This window comes from Scomber japonicus, chromosome 15 (assembly GCF_027409825.1).
Source record: "Scomber japonicus isolate fScoJap1 chromosome 15, fScoJap1.pri, whole genome shotgun sequence".
Taxonomy (NCBI): Eukaryota; Metazoa; Chordata; class Actinopteri; order Scombriformes; family Scombridae; genus Scomber; species Scomber japonicus.
This window is the reverse complement of record NC_070592.1, coordinates 18,722,406-18,740,115: the sequence shown is the minus strand read 5'-3', so window position 1 is coordinate 18,740,115 and position 17,710 is coordinate 18,722,406. Positions and strand designations below refer to the sequence as shown.

Genomic DNA, 17,710 nt, shown 5'->3' with positions numbered 1-17,710 from the left:
ATGGTCAAAATGCCAAACACGAGGCTTCAAAACTTTAGTCCATAAACCAATAGGGCAACGCCATGGTGGCTACATCCATTATTTTAATACAGGCTATGAAGAATCCACCATCAGCGCTTCTTAACACATTGTATCCAGTTTAGTTACTCTGTTGTGGTATAACATCCTGAAACAGTTTTTTTAAACAAATGAGATAAAACATGTTTAACAGGGACTTTTAGAAGTGCTGATGGGCAGACGTTTGCTACCATTGGAAAGAGTTTGGCTTGCGTTTTCATCCTGTTTTCAGTCATTATGCTAAGCTAAAGTAATCACTTGCTGTCTGTAGCTTCATAACTACAGGCAGCAAGCATTTAGCACCAAAGAATACAAATTTTAAGACATCTGGGAATTTTCAAAAGTGGAGGCGTTTCCAGCTAGCTACAAGTGCTTCGCATTTTTTTGAATGTGCACCTTTTCATTGCAACCCCATGCAACATACATGCACATGCACATGCACAGACACACACACACACACACACACACACACACACGCATGCTATTCATGCTATGCTCCTGGTTAACTATTGCTCCTCCCACTCATTGCGCTTCACCTCGCCACAATGACTGCCATAAAATTCAGGCGCTAAAGGAACAGAAGAAGAGAGGGGGTTAAGAAAAGCACAGAGAGATGGCTCAATGTTAAATTGACTGGAAAAAAGCTGCTTGCTTTTTCATGCTAATTGCCGTGCAACAAATTGTTAATTTATTCCACAAAGAAATGCAAAAACACCCCCATGTCGCTGAAGAATTCTGCAGTTTGCAAGGCGAGCACAACTCAAATAGATTATCTGTATATCTACTCTTACTGTGTTTACAATCACACATTTACACTCTCACCATCGCTGCACACAAACACACTCTAAGTGGTCATCAATCAGGCCAGGGTGGATGGAGGCACCAAAAAAAATGAGAGAAAAGAAGGCAGGTCAATACTCATGCTCTGCTCTCCTTCAGTCTCCCTTTTGCTCTCACTCTTCCACACACACACACGCACACACACATACACACGCACACTTTCTCGAACCAGGTTCAGGTGGTTTTGAGGTGATTTCATGGTTGCCGTTTTATTGATGGTTCCCGTCAAACATGAAACGTTTCTTTTCCCACCTAACCACACACACATGCACCGCCTCTGGGCTGTCATTCAGGACATACACAGACAGCCAGTAACAAGTGGTTGGCGTCAGCTCCACCAGGCCCGCAAGACATGTCAGGTCCTGCACTGAACTACACACAAACACACACATTTACACATTTATCTTGGATCTTTATGGTGTGCTGCACCCTCCACTTAGCACTGCTGTAAAGGTCTTCCTGAACTCATACAAGAGTACCATCTTCAAAGAGGTCCAAGCACGCAAACACACACACATACATACACACTTAAGAGTTCTAAGCGGACTTAATTATTTCACATTTAGCTTCAAAGAGACTGTTTAAACACATGCTTGCTCACTGCCTGAAAGCAGAGCATAGGTCCTGTCCTCTTTCAATTCAGCTTAATTCAGTGTCTTTACGTTCAGCTACATCTGGGTTTTGAAGCAATAACGGCGAAACAGCTGAGATAATTAAGAGCACATTGCATTATTAATACATTTCTCAATAACCAGCCCCTCATAAACAAAGAGGGATGGTTTCGGTGTCCTGAACTTGTAAATACATCACCAGGGATCTTGTTACTCTCACAACATACAGCTGTCAGATTAACATTTGTTGGTGCAACTTATATTTGTTATATTTCTTCCGTGTAAATAGGTGTTTCCAATCATTACATCTTAAATAAAAAATTAACAAATGGTTTATGGGGTCACAGTTCAACTCGGAGTTCACACTCAGTTCAAGGTGTTGCTCCTATCTCTCCTGTAATGATGTTACATCTTCAAGCATCTCATCGGCTGTCTTCAGGAGATCTTTACCGTGACCTTTGAACCCCTGGGGTCACATAGTTGTGACCCCAGGGGCTGTAGATGACCGCAAGTTGACTTCTCTGTCTTGGTGAATGTGTAGTGTCTCCAGTGGAGAGAACGTACCTGACCTGCTGTATGAACACATGCATACAAACAGTAAATGGAGGGATGCCTACAGCATTTTAAGAGCTTATAGTAAATACCTGCAATTGTCGCCAACATTCACATTCTGTGAATTCTGATCATCCAGATTCCATCTTTGAAGGTGTCGTCTGAGTCGGAGGACTTGTAATTATGTTCAGCTGTTGGTCTCACTGTTGTGAGAACAAAGAGTTGTAGACAGAGCTGTTTACTCTGCAGAAAACAATTTGTTAGTATTTGAAGTCCTTCGTGTAGTATTTGCTCGCGCACTAATGAAGAGGGGAACAAAGACCATTGGGGCAGTGCTGCACTAGACGAGATGTGGGCGACCTGTATGACAAAGCCAGTATGTGTCATTACCTCACCACCAGTCATTGCTTATATATCAAGGATAAAACTCATTGCTGAGTTTTCACTTTAGTGTCATATTTATTCTCTTAATTCATCTTAAATGAAAAAAAGTGAATTGATATGGATTGATAATAACCAGCACACTTGAGACTTGAAAATTATGATTTATCAGTTATCAGTATCAGTATTTATCAGTTATGATGACCAGCTCCATGAGTCATATCTGTATCAGAGATCTATTTGTTAGTGCAGCATTTTTTTGCTTTAATCATATGACCAATATGTCATATATTTACTGTACTAACTCATAAAATTACCATGAGATCTTATTAGACATTAAGGAAACATGCTAAGTTGAAATACTGGCTTCTGCGACTGCAATACTACATGCAGTATGTTTTTGTTTTGGCCTGTGTGATTCCGGCCACTGTACATTCAACCAGATCGTGGTGCTGGCACGAAATCTAAACACATCATGTGCCACCACAACATAATGCAGTGTTAAGAGGTTATAGATATTTCATGTATTTCTGTGAGAACAGAACTTGACGCCCATTTCGACACCCTGGGTTCCCAGATATGAAACAATGGCACGCACACACAGTGTACGGCAGGCATGGAAGCATGCAAACAAACTGGATTAACTGAGATAGATTCCACCTGATCAACAAAATCTACAAGCTTTGAGTTTGGGGATTAAGGGCAGGGGGAGACAACTCTCTTCAGTATTTTCAAATTGGACTCCAGTACCCATTTGAAACTACTGCTGTCAGTGTGACGTTTTTTCTCCTTTAATATTATAAAAAGAAACATTATTCTTTTAAGTACTTTGCCATGTTTCAATATTTGTTAGAACAGTGATTGCCATGAGGTAAATGAGAAGGTAACTTTAAGCATCAAAAGATGATTAACACAAATTGGAAGAAAAATATACTGTATAGCCTATATTACATTTCTGTCACACAAATGTAAAATTTTTCTTAGTTTTCTCTCTTTTTTTTTACTTGTGAAATATTTCTTACTTGAACTTCTTTCAGCCTCTTAAAGGAAAAAAAACTGGACAAATTACTGTTGATCCCTAGTAGTGGATTTGTATTAGTTCAAGATAGGAGGCTCCTTCTGTCTTTGTTTAAGGAGACAGGTGGGGACACAAGTTATTAAGAATCCTTTGAAAATTACATTTGGACTCAAGACAATATTGGTCTGTTTTAAGGGGTCACAGCCAAAAAGATTAGACACTGCTTTTTAAAACAAAAACAAGTGGCACACTCTGCAGTGTGTGTACTAAAACAACAGATATATCATCCAGACACAGGCAGGGGGAATCACCTTGACAGAGGTTTTCTCATTGTGGCTTAGACGTCCCACCCACACTCCAAACTGGCACAATGCCCGCTGAGACACACTGGTTGTTTTCCACTTGATCCAGACAGCAGGAAGCATCAATCATTCAACTATCATTACAGTGTGACACTGCCAACTTTCACAGAGCTTCATGCAAGTTCTGTTCAGTGTAATGTGATGTGTCATGTTTCCAGGAATAAAAAAAGATCTTTTGTGAAGCCAGGACACATCTCCTCATGTTACTGTAATCATATGTCACAGACACTTAGACATGAGTGAAAGTAGAAAGTATGAGTACTGCATTTACAGCTCCAGTTACTCTATTATCCAACTTTTCTTTTGTATGTCTATGCATGCTGGTGTACATAACTGCTGTAGTAAGAACAGTACACAGTTATCACCTGATCTCTAAATGTATGTTTGTTTCCATCTACATATCTATCGATGTATCTATCTATGTATGCATCCATCCATCTATCTTGTTTTAGGAGAGTTATGTGAAACATTTCTGTTATCACACACATACACACACAAGTGGTATGAACAACGGAGGAATCTGCCAAAACATTAACTCATGGTAGAACTCATAGTAGAAGTCGTAAATCTCTTTGTCTTTACAACCTTACCTTTATGAAAGGGAGACATCCTGACGCCACAGCCGTGCGTGACAAATGCACACCTACGCATATGTGTGTGCAGAAACCTCAGGGATATCATACAAAAAACACGACTGCACGCAAGCATGCTCTGAGTCACACATGCATACATGTTTGTGCATATATGTACCATTTACATTCCTGCACACATATTCATAGACTGGTGTGTCTCATAGTCATGGGACATCTGGAAATGAGGTGGACAATGTAATCAACTCCAAGCTATATCCATCAGAGCTGTGTGAAATGATGCTCTCACTCAGTGGGGTAGTCTGTTTGGTTTTCACTTTGATGTTGGTAGACATGGAAGTTTATTAATAAAATAATGTCTCAAATTGACAAAAGTTCATATGTTTCTCTTGCTGTATCAGCTATTTATGGGTGTTGTTGTCTTAGTTTATAGCAGGATAAAACTTCATTTTTACAGTCAAATCCATTGGATTTTGCATTTGCCAAAACTAAGAATCACAGAGCTTTAAAACATTACAAGGAAACCCTACTGTTTGCTAAAATGTAGTGCTTTGGGGAGAAAAACATCTAAAAACACTCAATTCTGGCCTTGCATGTCTCAGAAACATGTGTTATATGTGTGTGCACATTCTTAAACCTCGACTTACAGATGCAAATTTCTTACCACGCTAAGCTGTAGTTTTGTGCTTGCTCAACAGTTTTAGAGTCTGAATGAAAGAAGGAAGGAAGTACTTTGATCAGTTAGTTCCGATGTGACACGTACATGTAAGTTTCTTTTGAACGATGCGAAAAGGTCAGTAAAAAAAATTGACGATTAACTTGTGTACTGTACTCATGTACAATTTTTTGGTACTTTCATTTTATGTTACTTAACACTACTATATTTGAGACTGAAATACTGAAAGCTATAGTTACTGGTTACTATACAGATTTTACATACATACAAAACCTAACCTAAAAAATAAGATGCATTCTTACAGATTGAATTATTTAAAATCAAATAAGGTAGCGAAAAATACTACATTAAAATGTGGCTTACACATAATACATAATTATATGACATGCATAACATGGTGAAAGGGCCATTATGCATAACAAGTACTTTTATTTTTTATACTTTAAGTACATTATGGTGCCAGTACTTCTACTTTGTGTTTTGTTATCACTGCTTTTACTCAAGAAGACATCTCAACACTTCTGAGAGAGGTGCAGATATGAGTGTACAGACTGTTAAAAACTATGAAGCGCCACCTGGTATATGGCGCTATCTAGTGGCAAGAGGTGAAACATAAGTATAACAACCATTTTTACTTTCTTCACATTGTGGGAATATTCATTTATTAGCTATAATGGATAAGTTATTTGGACTTTTGCTCAAGTTATTTTTTAAACGTATCTTAAATGTGTTGGTTCTTTCAATGACTTTTTTCAAATAATATGCACCCATGGTTGACTTTAACTTTAGTGAAGGTTAATGCTGCTATGAGCAAACTCCTCACAAGAATATATATAGTATTATAGCACTGAATACTGAAAATAAGCTTTCTGATGTGTGATACAGTTACCACAGTCCATCTACCACACCTCCTTCCATCAGCAACGGTAGGCTACATACTCACACACAGACAACACCCCATCTTCAGACCATACCTCGTTGCCTAGCAACGCCCTGCGGAGTGGCTCAAGGGGCGGGAACAAGCCACTTGGCTTCCGCAGTAATTACAGTGCATGTGTGTATATGCATGTTTCTGGGCCAACCCAGGTGTGTGTGTCTGTATGTGTGTGTTTGTCATGCTTAGGCTGCTAGAAGTCCCAAGAACAAAAACAGAGAGAGAAACCATGTGTGCACAACATGTATTAGGTCTGTTATAACAACCATGTTCAATACAGGTATTTCCTTCTAGGCCACTGATGGGGTGAAATCAAATGCTGAAATCACCAAGAAGTGATATCAAATGTCTCAGCATAATAATAATGACACTTACAGTGTGATTAAAAAATTATATTATATATTTATTTAAATCAAAATTAATTTTGTAAATCAGTACTGACTGAGCAACTTTAATATCATTCTGACTTAGTTTAAATGTGGCTGTGTGCATCTCAACAGTGCCTTGGCAGACAGTCTGTAAGTGTAAATATTTCCCTCATGTGCCAGGGGCATATCCTCAGTTGGCCACTCGCTAATAATGTTTTCTGCTTGGTGTACCGAAGCTGTGACTGCACTTGGCGAAAGTCACTCCTGACTCAGGAAGGGCTTCTCTAAAAGGACAAGACACACTTGGCCTGAGAAACCCCTGCCAAGGACCATGCAGGCCTACGATGCCAAGATGTAGCTCTGTTTGCTGGGATAAATTTAACATATAATTTCCCTTTGGGAGATTGAAAGAGTTGTTGGCAGATGGGCGGGAGACCTGACCTTTGTTCCAGACGGTTACACATGCAAGAAGCTTCTCTGTGTGACTACTGATAATGCAACAAATGCTTTTATCGTTTTCTCTGCGGCTGTAGATTTTTATAGGCAAATGATATATTTGTCAGGGTAAATTTTATATTTCAAACAAATCAACCAAATCTGAATTTAAGATATGTAATTATCTGCGAAACGTGGGACAGGTTAATGTGTCAGGAACCACTAGAGAACTACTATCCAGTATTCAATTCATCTTTTCATTATTTTTCCAATTAACTATTATCATTAAAAAATGAATTAGATCATTAATCAACTATCGAAATTGGAGCTGTTTAATTTTCTGTTCATCAGCTTGATTAATTAAATTAAAGTGTTTCAGCTCAACTCCATATCCCACAACTATTTGCCTGTTCTGATGACTTTAAATTAATTTTTTTGTGTTATTAGTTCAAAAGAAAGAAGAATTTAAAATAATTTACATTTACATAAAACACAGAAGAGGCAGCAAGTCTTTACATAAATAAAATCATCAAGATCATTGGCAGTTAATTGGCAATAGCCAGTAGTCGCTGAGAGTCCTCAACAGACTATTGACCTGTTTTTTCATAGAAGCTTCAAAAATATATTAGTGCAATGGGAACTGATAAGGAAAAATATATTTGAAGCAAGGCTTTTTTAAATTATTAAGTAGCATTATAGTTACATAGCTTACACTATGGTTCTGTTAACTCTTTTTATTTCCTTTTTTTAACTATGACTCTTATCCTGTGACACCAGTGTGCAGACTATAGAGGAAACACACACACACACACACACACACACACACGCCTCCCTTTCCCGTTCGCCCAACCCCCCACAACACAGAAGTCACCGCCCTTCCCTCTCGCTCTCACACCAACATGACTACCAACAGCCGCCGCTCCACAACCCCGACCGACAGCCCCGGAGCATCATGGGAAACGTAGTCCCGGCTGCCCAATCTAGTTCGAGAAGGCGAGGCCTCACCAAAATACAACTCCCATCTCGACCCTCGCACGCCGAGCCCCGTCGTCCAATCTGAATATGTGGGAGGAGCGCGTCCGCCCACAAAAGCCACAGCTATCTCCCCGTATCTCCCCTTTAAAAAAATCAATTGTGCACGAAAAAAAAGGGAAATAGGCGTAAAATACAAACACTGGTGACGGTTTGTTTTCGGTGCACGACGGACGGCGACGAGGTGTCCCCGCGTCGTACAGCGAGAGAAACGGCGGCGACAGGCAGAGCAAAGAAGAGGGTGTTGTCCTGATGCTTAAATGGAAGTGGGTGGGCCTCTACGGTCACACACCGCCAACTTCTCTCTGGATATCCTTCTGACAAGCGCTAATTTGCTCGTGTATGGACTGTCTATCCGGTAAAAGAGACGTACGACGGGGCTGCGAGGGGGCCGACGGGCCGGGGACGGTCACTGTGTTCTCCGTTATTTCCGTTATTTGGGGCTGCTTGATTGTGCCTGCGCTTGGCACCGCCCTTCCTGGCCGGTGGGTGGTTTCGTGAAACGGGCAGATCCGCCACGGCCCAGCGCCGAACATATAGGCCGTCCTCCGCCTCTGTACCCGGCCGGCCTTCCACCGTGAACTACACCCTCTCCCTCTTAGTATATTAATGCGTTATGAGTGGTAGGTACACTCCCCCCCTCTCCGTCTCCACCCCTCTTTTCCCACTCTCTCCCTCCGTGTGACAGATAGGAGGCTCCAAGCCTCTTTGATATTGATGATGAGGTTACTGGTTTTCTTCTCTGCCTTTATTGATCACCTTTGTTTTTGCTATATCTGCCACATTTATTTTATTCACGCCTCTCTGATCTTACATGACTGTGCCTTATCCTGGGACTTTGCACTACTCAGAAGTGCTCACATGTGATGATGATATTATATCTGGGACATATTCTTGACATGTTGTTCTCTTTTTCACAGACTCGAAGAAGGAATCATCTGGATCAGAAGGAGGGAAAGCATCTAAAAAGGGGAAGAGCTCTGGATCACAGGTACTAAAATAAATAAGAGTTCATTATAGTTCATTACTTTTTACTTTGCCTGGAGGCCAAAAATGTACTCCCCTCCCTCCCAGCCAGCCAGCCAGACACCTCTGGGGGCGTTTCTCTGGTGAATTCCACTTCCTGCTTCTGTGAAGCCCTGCTGAGAGCCAGCCCAGAGCCTCATGAATAGGTTTACACGGTTGTCACATTTCAACCACTGTACTTTGAATTGTCTGTTTGAATTAAGGTCAAAATGATTTAATTCAGCCTATGGGTTTATCCTAAAGACCTGCAGCATTGGTATGTGGTTCTGCAGCACTTGAACTTCTATTTTCAGCTGTTTTTCATAGGATGTATATATGCAGTTATTCTTGAGTGTATCTTTTGTTGTTAAATGTGTATGACAAGCGTTGCTGCTATGTTATTTTGCATGCTACTGTATCTGTTACAACATCTAGGCTGTTTCCATGCAGTGTTGAGAGGTGTATAGCATTAAAAATTTGCTTGCGACCTAGTTCCTTTGAAAGGGAGGAGAGAGAGAGAAGGCGGCATTTTCCTCCAGTGTTCTGAGAAAAGAGAAATGTGGTTCTCACACGCCCACCCACTCGCTTCCTGTAATACCGCCCACTTCCACTGACAGCTCTCTCTCTTTCTCTCAGCTTTTTGTGTTTCTGTTTCTCTACACACCATCTCTTTCCCCCACCCATTGCTCTTTTCTCTTCCTTGTTTCAAATTGTTCCTCTTATATGTACGTATGGGTGAGCGTTTGTGCATAATAATACCTGCCTATCCTCTCCCTTTAGCTTTTTTTATGTACATGTTGTACTTTCTTGTTTGTGTGCGTGTATATGAGCTCCCTATGTGTGTTTCTCTAACTCCTTCCCCTCCTTTCTTCGTCACTACATTTTAACCATCTCTCTCTCTCTCACTCTCTCTCTCTCTCTTTTTGTCCCTCCCTTCTATCCCTCCTAAACCCCCTTGTCCTACCCCATCTCCTCCAGGATTCTTCTCAGCCCTCTCCGTTGGCTCTGCTAGCGGCCACCTGCAGTAAGATCGGAGGGCAGGGGGGAGTGGAAGGGGCCCAGGCCCAGGCCCAGGCCCAGCAGATCCAGGTCCAGGCTGGTCAGATCCAGCTGCAGGCCGGTCAGCTCCAGGGTCAGATAGTGGTGGACACAGCTGGGGGCCAGGCCCTGGTGCCCCAGCAGCTGGAACTGGTCCCAGCTCAGTTCACGGGGAACGGTTGGCAGATTATTACAGCATCACCTACTATGGCCAAGGAGAACACCAATCAGCCTGTTGCTGTGACGGTGGCCACCACCTTGGCAAATGACAGCTCACCTGGCGGACGCAAGGTGAAGGAGGTGTGGGAGGCAGTGGGTTTGAGCCAGTGTTTTGTTTTTGTTTAGTTTGTTGTTGGTATTGTCTGTCAGTGTTTCTCCGCTAACTGTAACACTGCTCTTTTCCTGTTGGGCAGGTGAAAGCAGTTGGTGGGACCAACAGCAGTGCAGCTAATCAGCAGCAGCAGCAGCAGCAGCAGCAACAGCAGCAACAGCAATTCCAAATAATCCAGGTTCAGAACCTGCCCAATGCTGGGGGCGGGGTCCAGTATCAGGTCATCCCTCACCTGCAGACTGCGGATGGACAGCAGATCCATATCAGCCCAGCTCAGACGGCCTCCATTGGGGCTCTACCGGAGCATGTTCAGCTCATCCAGACCCAGAGTCCAGGCCAGACCCAGGCCATTCTCCAGCCAGCCAACCAACAGGCCATCCTGACAAGTACAGCCAATCAGACGGTTCCGTTACAGATCCGCCCTGCCCAGTCTTTCCCACTGCAGCTGCAGACTCTACAGAGCTCCCAGACTCCTGTTATGACCACAGTACCCATAAACCTTGGTGGCATGACCCTGGCTTTGCCTGTGATCAATAATGTTGGAGGGGGCGGGGCCGTGCAGCTTATCCAATCAGCAGATGGCACCTTCTCTGTTGCCAATGGCAACCAGCTGGTAACAACAGCAGTGTCCGGGGCGGCTCCTGCTGCAATATCAACTGGATCGACAGTGGCATTAGCTGAAGGTGACAGCGTATCTGAGGGGACACAAGTGGTTTCTGCTGGATCTGAGAGTGGAACAGTTGACACCCAAGCACAGAGCAGTGAGGCAGACCCACAAAGCCAGAACCAGGCCAACGGGCTGCAGAACCAGACAGACACAGCAGGAACAATTCAGCAGGTGATCGTGGGCCAGGTGGGGCACCAGTTGGTGCAGCAGATCCAGCTACAGCCACAGTCTCAGAATCAGGGTCATGCTCAGGGCCAGCAGCAACCTCAGCACATTCAGACCCTCCAGCTGGCCCCAGGACAAACCCTGCAGCCCATCCAGGCCTTCCAAAACCCAGCCCAGGTCCTTATTCGCACCCCGACTCTGTCTCCTTCTGGGCAGATCACCTGGCAGACACTACAGCTGCCCGGTGGAGTCTCCTTGCAGGGCGGCCTGGGGACGGCCATGCCACAGCAGTTGACACTGGCCCCTGTGGCTGGTGGGACAACAATGGGGAGTGGAGGGCTGGTCTCTTTAAGTGGAGCTCCCCTAACGCTGAGTGCAGCTCAGATCAACCCGGGGTCTGGGGTACAGACGGTCAGCATTGCAGGGCTGGGCAGCACCGGGGTTCAGGTGCAGGGTGTGCCTCTCACCATTACTGGTCTACAGGGTAAGAGCACAATAATAGCAGCTGTGTGAATGACTCATCCGTTACTGAACCCTTCATTAATAGAAACAACAATGTGGTTAAGGCAGTGTGGTTTGGCAATGTGTAAATTATTAGTTTATTTGGAGAACATTAAGCTCGTATCTAGTGCCGTGTGACACGCAACTACGTACATTTATCATTTAGTATTTAACTGTGCCAGGATGTCCTGCTGGCTCAGTCAAATTATGTCTCTGTTTTGTATGTTGCTCCTTCAGCTTTCTCTATATACAACTCATGTTTTTGAAAAGGTAACACATTTTGTCTTTTTCAATCACCTTTCAGGTCAACAACAGGGTCAGGATGGGGTCAAAGTTCAGTCATCTCCTGTGACAGTCACTGTGGGCAACGTGGCATCGGGTTCAGCAATGAGCCCAGACCAGCTGGGATCCGTTCAGAGTTCTTCAGACCTGGAGGGACAGCCCAGCAAGAGGCTTCGTCGTGTCGCCTGCTCTTGTCCGAACTGCAGGGATGGAGAAGGAAGGTATGAATACATTAGAAACACAGAGCAACATGCACAGATGCAGTAGGAGAAACATCATTCATTCAATATCATTTAAAAAACAACAAGTTCTTGAGATAATCGAAAGAAATCAAACTTAATATTGAATTAAAATATATTTCTAGACAAATTACTTACAATTTTGACATGCCCATCGATTTAGTTAACTTGATATTGTAGAAATATAGAAATATAGTGCATTACTCAGAAAAGTGGCTTTTGGACATGAAAAGGTTTCTGTCTCGCTTAACCCACCTACAGTACTAATTTGACCCCAGTCACTCTGTGACAGTGAGTAATTAATTTGACTTTGTTTGTCCCATGTGGATCTACAGCTATGTGTGCCAAGGTTCATGATTTAAAAACCTTATGATTATCCCATAATTATTGATGACTGTCGTGTCATCATGGGACAACTGGTTTGACAGATGGACAGAAAACAGTGCAGCTTGTGCCTAAATTGAGACCACTCACTCAATCTGACCACTCAGCACTTCACTTAAAATATATTCAGTTTTGTTAGTATTATCAGTGAATCTGTTTTGTTTTTCACTGTGCAAATCCACAATTATTTAGCAAAACTTGTTTAATGCAAATTGTTTTTACCATTTTGTGTGAAAATTAATTATGGTCACCAACAATGTGCTGTTCACAATACTATTTTATCAAAGACTGTGATGCCTAAAATATAGCTTCAAAAAAATAAAACTTCTGGAAAAAGTGCCTTGTGTGTCAAAAACATTTACTACACACACACACACCTGACACAAGTGTGTGTTGTAGGAACAGCGGGGACCCCACAAAGAAAAAGCAGCACATCTGCCACATGGAAGGCTGCGGGAAGGTGTATGGCAAGACGTCGCACCTGCGGGCCCACCTGCGCTGGCACACCGGGGAGAGGCCGTTTGTGTGTAACTGGATCTTTTGCGGCAAGAGGTTCACCCGGAGCGATGAGCTGCAGAGACACCGGAGAACACACACGGGTAGGAAAAACGCATACAAGGATTTAGACTGGTGATGTAGGTCACCCTGTATTTTCAGCGTCGGTTAAGATCTCATATAGTGTATTAATCTATGCCATTGAAGTCCATCGTTGTCCAAGAGTGATTAAAAACACATTAGTGCACTTTTTCCTTCTTTATAATGAACATGGGCACTGGGTCAATGCTACATGCACCGTCTTGCTGCCTTAATAGTCCACTAGAGCACCAAATCTGATGCAACAAATGCTATATTAAAAAAAAAAAGTATTAAACTGTATATATAACGTACATATATGTGACCTATTTTTTTAGAGTAACATCTTAAGTAACAATAACAAAAATATAGAATCTTGTCATCTATAATGAACACCTCCTGTGGTTTATTTCAAAGTCATCATGACTACTTCTTCTTTGGGTCATGTTCTGTCTCCTTCCCTATAGGAGAAAAGCGTTTCGAGTGTCCTGAATGCTCCAAGCGCTTCATGCGCAGCGACCACCTCTCCAAGCACATCAAGACCCACCAGAACAAGAAGGGTGGCGCAGCAGTGGCAATCATCACCACTGAAGACATGGAGGAAGATGCCCCCGAAGGCCTGGGCGCTTCTCCTCAAATTGTTGCTGTGGCAACCCTCTCACGTGACTCTGACCCTGCCACGCCCACCACCTCTAATCATCTGGAGGAAGAGGAGGAGTTTGAATAGGCAACGGCTTCCTGTTTTTTTGGAGGTCTTTGCAGGGACTGTATGGGTGGCTGCTTATTCTTTTCTTTTTAATATTCCATAATTTTAAAAATGTTGTTCTCTCATGAAAAGGGACTCAAGAGTCGAGATCATGCAATGAACAGAAACCTAAAAATATAAAACATCACAATCTAAAATGAACTAACACATATAATAACTAAAATTTAGTCTAAGCGTGTGAAAGATTAGTTTGGCATTTATAAATGAATCTATAATAATTCCATGCGCAGTGGGGAAAGGAATGTAAGTAGTTTCTAGATTAGCACAAGACAGGGGGACCTGCTGAATCTCAAACCATCCAATATCGAGAGACATTTTTCTAATCGCAACAGAATCAATCTATCTCTATGCACAACGTTGTGTTCCTGTTTCATACCTGTCCGACAGAGCTGAGGGTCAATCATGGTACAGGACTGTTGCAGAGCAGTGATAGAGCAGAGGTAGTGTTGGGATGGTGTGTGTGTGTTTGTGTATAGAGACAGAATGCAATTAAGTCCTACTCAACCCGAAGGGGAAAACAATTAATCGCTCTCCACTGACTTTGTATTGAGTGAAGGTGCCTCCTTGTCACAAATGGCTAAAAGCTGCTGTGTGGTGGGATGCACAAACAACAGGGTAAAGAACCCATAGCTACGTTTTTATAAGCTACCGAACCGAAAAACAGAACCCTTAAGAAGACAAAAGCGGATAATGTTACAGGGCTGTATGCCGTGCAGTGGTAGAGACAGACCTGGCCTAAGCTGCTGAGACAGCCTGCAGCTCAAAAACTTCAGACATATACCTGGACAGGCTGCTAGTCACAGAGAACACACATGGAAGTAAAAACAGAACAGCTGTTTAATTGAAAGATATGCAGTGTTTGTAATATACATTTAAACCACAGAATAGCTAACCTGCATTCAGCTGACATGCTAGCTGCAAAAAGAGCCCACATGGGAAATGATTGCATGTCTGTGCATCAAATTTCTCTGGTTTGTTTAAAAACTGTAGTGGCCATATCAGCTGTGAGAAGTGTCATGCCAGCCTGTTATATGATGGAGTCGGTTATACAGTTGTGCTCTCTCTACTGTGGATGTGATGTCAGCCCTTGCATTTAGGTATAACATCATAGCATATACAAAGTAATGGGTTTCAGTATATGCTATAAGCTACCGTTTCCTCTCTGGTAGACATGGGGTGCTAAACTAATCCTTTGACATGCTGAAATCTAATGTTTTTAGCTAGCTACAGGCACTTTTGTTAACATTTCAGCCCTTAGCACTGTTTGTTTTTCCCTCCGGTGGGCATAGTTTTAAGATTATAACGCATTGCACTCTGTCTCTATGCATATATGTGAACTGTTTGAGTGAGTGTACATTTATATTCCCATGCAGTCGTGAAGAGGATCTACTTAATTTGAGTTTTATTCATGGTTCAGGTTTAGTCTTCGGATCAGATTCAGGTGTTGATTCCTTTGTGACCAGTCAACGGATAAACTGTTATTGAAGAAGAGAGGGGATAATTCTTTAAAAAAAAAAAAAAAAAAAAAAGAAAAAAAGAGAGAGGAGTAGACAAAAAGCACATATAAAAAGATTTATAAATAATGCATTCCTATTGAGGCGCAGTGGCCATTAGAAAAAAAAAAAGGTTTCTATAGAGAAAAACAATCTAGCTTTCTACAACTTTGTTCGTGTGGTGAAAGCAATACTATAATGACAATCCTAGTGAAACCATGTTTACATTGTCAGGGGAAGTTTTCTGTTAATAAAAACAAGCCAGTTCGCTCCAAGATTGGGGGTGAAAACATCTGAAAGCAGTGCTGTTGTCTGAACAAACCCTTAACTTTGCAAAAACCTCAGAGTGATTTCAACACAGCTGCAGTTTTTTTGTTAATTCCCTGCAGTCTATCAGATGTGAGTTTGTTATTTTTTATACGTTTGATTTCCATCAGATGGTATCTGGAAGTTATAACGAAGGTTTGGTCAGATGGCAGCACGGTCACCAATGTTTGCTTTTTGATTTCTGTGCTCTGGTTGATGACCCCTCTCCACCCCGCCTCTAACCTGCTATGTGACCCGATGTACCACAATTGCCTTAACACAAGCTGTTGTACAGAGGGAACTACAGAGGGAGGCGGGCGGAGACAGAGGGCAGCTCTCTTGTAATATTAGGGGGTGAATAGAGAGCAGACCACAGCATAGAGAGGTAAAGTGGATTAAAGAGACAGGGTGATAAAAGCTGTGGGTGGGAGTGGGTCGGGCTATTTAGCTGTGTGGATATGAGATGTTTTCTGGTGGTGTTGCTCTGTGTTAGTTCAGTGCGTACATTATTTTAAAATTAAAAAATATTTTTATTTTATAGAGAAAAAAAAAAGTCCCCTCCCAGTATGTTAACACACAGGAACCCCACTGTGTAAAGCTAATTTATTTTCCTTGATTTGTAATATTTGCCTTTTGCTGGAATTGTATTTGTGTGCGTTGATTCTGAGGTTGTGTACAGCATGTTTCAGTTCTTTGCCGTAGTGCTGCTTCTCTCTTCTTTACTCTGTGCTTCTGTTTTCTTTTTCTACGTCTGGCCATTGCTGTTCAATTTCTTTTTCTTCTTCTCTTTGCGCCATAATGTGTTCTTTTTTTTTTTGGAGATAATAAATAAAAGAAGAAGCAAGCAAAAAAAAGTTAAAATTGTTAAAAGTTGAAAAAGGTTGATACCAAACAAATTTAGATGTTTTTGGTAATATTTTGTGTGACAGCCAACTTTTTTTTCTTTGATATTTTGTAGTGACATCTCATTTGTAAATCTTTTTCTAAAAGATGTTTGTTTGTCTCCATGACATTTGATAATGGGTTTTTGCCAGGTTAGCCTCAAAGGCTCCAGTTTATTGATATTTTTAAAACTGGTTTGTACAAACGTGTTATGTCAATAAAATAAAAAATTAAAAAAGGCCAACTTCAAGAAGAAAAGATGCTTTGCCTGCATAACACTTGAGAATAAAGTGATTTAAAACTGTCAACTGTCCTTCTGATGTTCTGTTGTGTTTTGAGAAGCTACTTGTAGATAAGATATTACAGTCTCACCTCTGTAACAGCATGTCATGAAGACAGAAAACAGAGTGAGTCTCACTTTCATTCCAGCATCATCTTCCTCTCCTGTTGCTTGAAGATATCGACGAGCACTGAAGTCTGATAGAAAATGCAATCAGAGAAACACAAAAGAGCCTCTAATCTTTGATCTCTACCCATGCTACACTCTGACATCAACACACACACACACACACACACACTTACTATAACTCCTCCAGCCCTGTATTGCTTGGTAATTGCTTGGCTGTTATGACAGCAGTGATGATAGAGTATCTGCACTCTTTGGGAAACAAATACCGCGTCTAGCTAAGTTTCTGCTGTTGATAAATAAATAAGAGGCTGCGTGTATAGAATCTGTGACCATTTAGTTAGGGCACAACCTGCTAACCACTCGGAAAAAGACGCCTGCTGATGGTCGCCTGCTTTGACACACTTATTTGTATTTTGATTGTACATAATCCAAAGTCTACCAAGGGTAACTCACCTGCGATCAGTGGGACTTCTGGGTTCATCGGCAGGTCACTGATAGTCAGTTCACAAAAAGCATCGCGTAGCAGGCAGCTCACACTTACCTCTGACAAGTCACTCCTTTGAAGCACTTCAAAAAAAACACCCTAAATCCAAACCCTCAGGTGTTTCTGTAGAGTTTTGAAGGTAAAATGGAGTTGAATATAGTGAACTCTCAATGTATCAGAACAAGGGCAGATTTTAGATATTGTAACACTATTATTCTCATCACTTTGGAAGTTCAATTGATACATTGATGAGATTTTGACCAAAAATGTAAACAACTTAATACCTGGACGAAAATTGTGTGCACCACTGAGTCAAAACCTTTTACTTT

The 17,710-nt window shown here is 42.0% G+C and overlaps 1 protein-coding gene across 1 annotated transcript; it reads left to right on the top strand.

Annotated features, from left to right (window-relative positions):
• The first annotated feature begins 8,253 nt into the window (after window positions 1-8,253).
• On the top strand, window positions 8,254-16,788 carry sp4 (sp4 transcription factor). Its single transcript, XM_053334412.1, has 7 exons — window positions 8,254-8,479; window positions 8,777-8,847; window positions 9,840-10,190; window positions 10,313-11,546; window positions 11,868-12,066; window positions 12,868-13,067; window positions 13,509-16,788. The coding sequence occupies exons 1-7, from the start codon at window positions 8,473-8,475 to the stop codon at window positions 13,766-13,768; spliced, it is 2,322 nt and encodes a 773-aa protein (XP_053190387.1). The 5' UTR covers window positions 8,254-8,472; the 3' UTR covers window positions 13,769-16,788.
• Window positions 16,789-17,710: the final 922 nt, after the last annotated feature.

Bases quoted from the DNA above. Each gene is read 5' to 3' on its own strand.
- sp4 (XM_053334412.1), top strand. The intron at 11,547-11,867 runs GTAAGAGCACAA...ATCACCTTTCAG, and splicing joins CACCATTACTGGTCTACAGG to GTCAACAACAGGGTCAGGAT. The intron at 13,068-13,508 runs GTAGGAAAAACG...CCTTCCCTATAG, and splicing joins ACACCGGAGAACACACACGG to GAGAAAAGCGTTTCGAGTGT.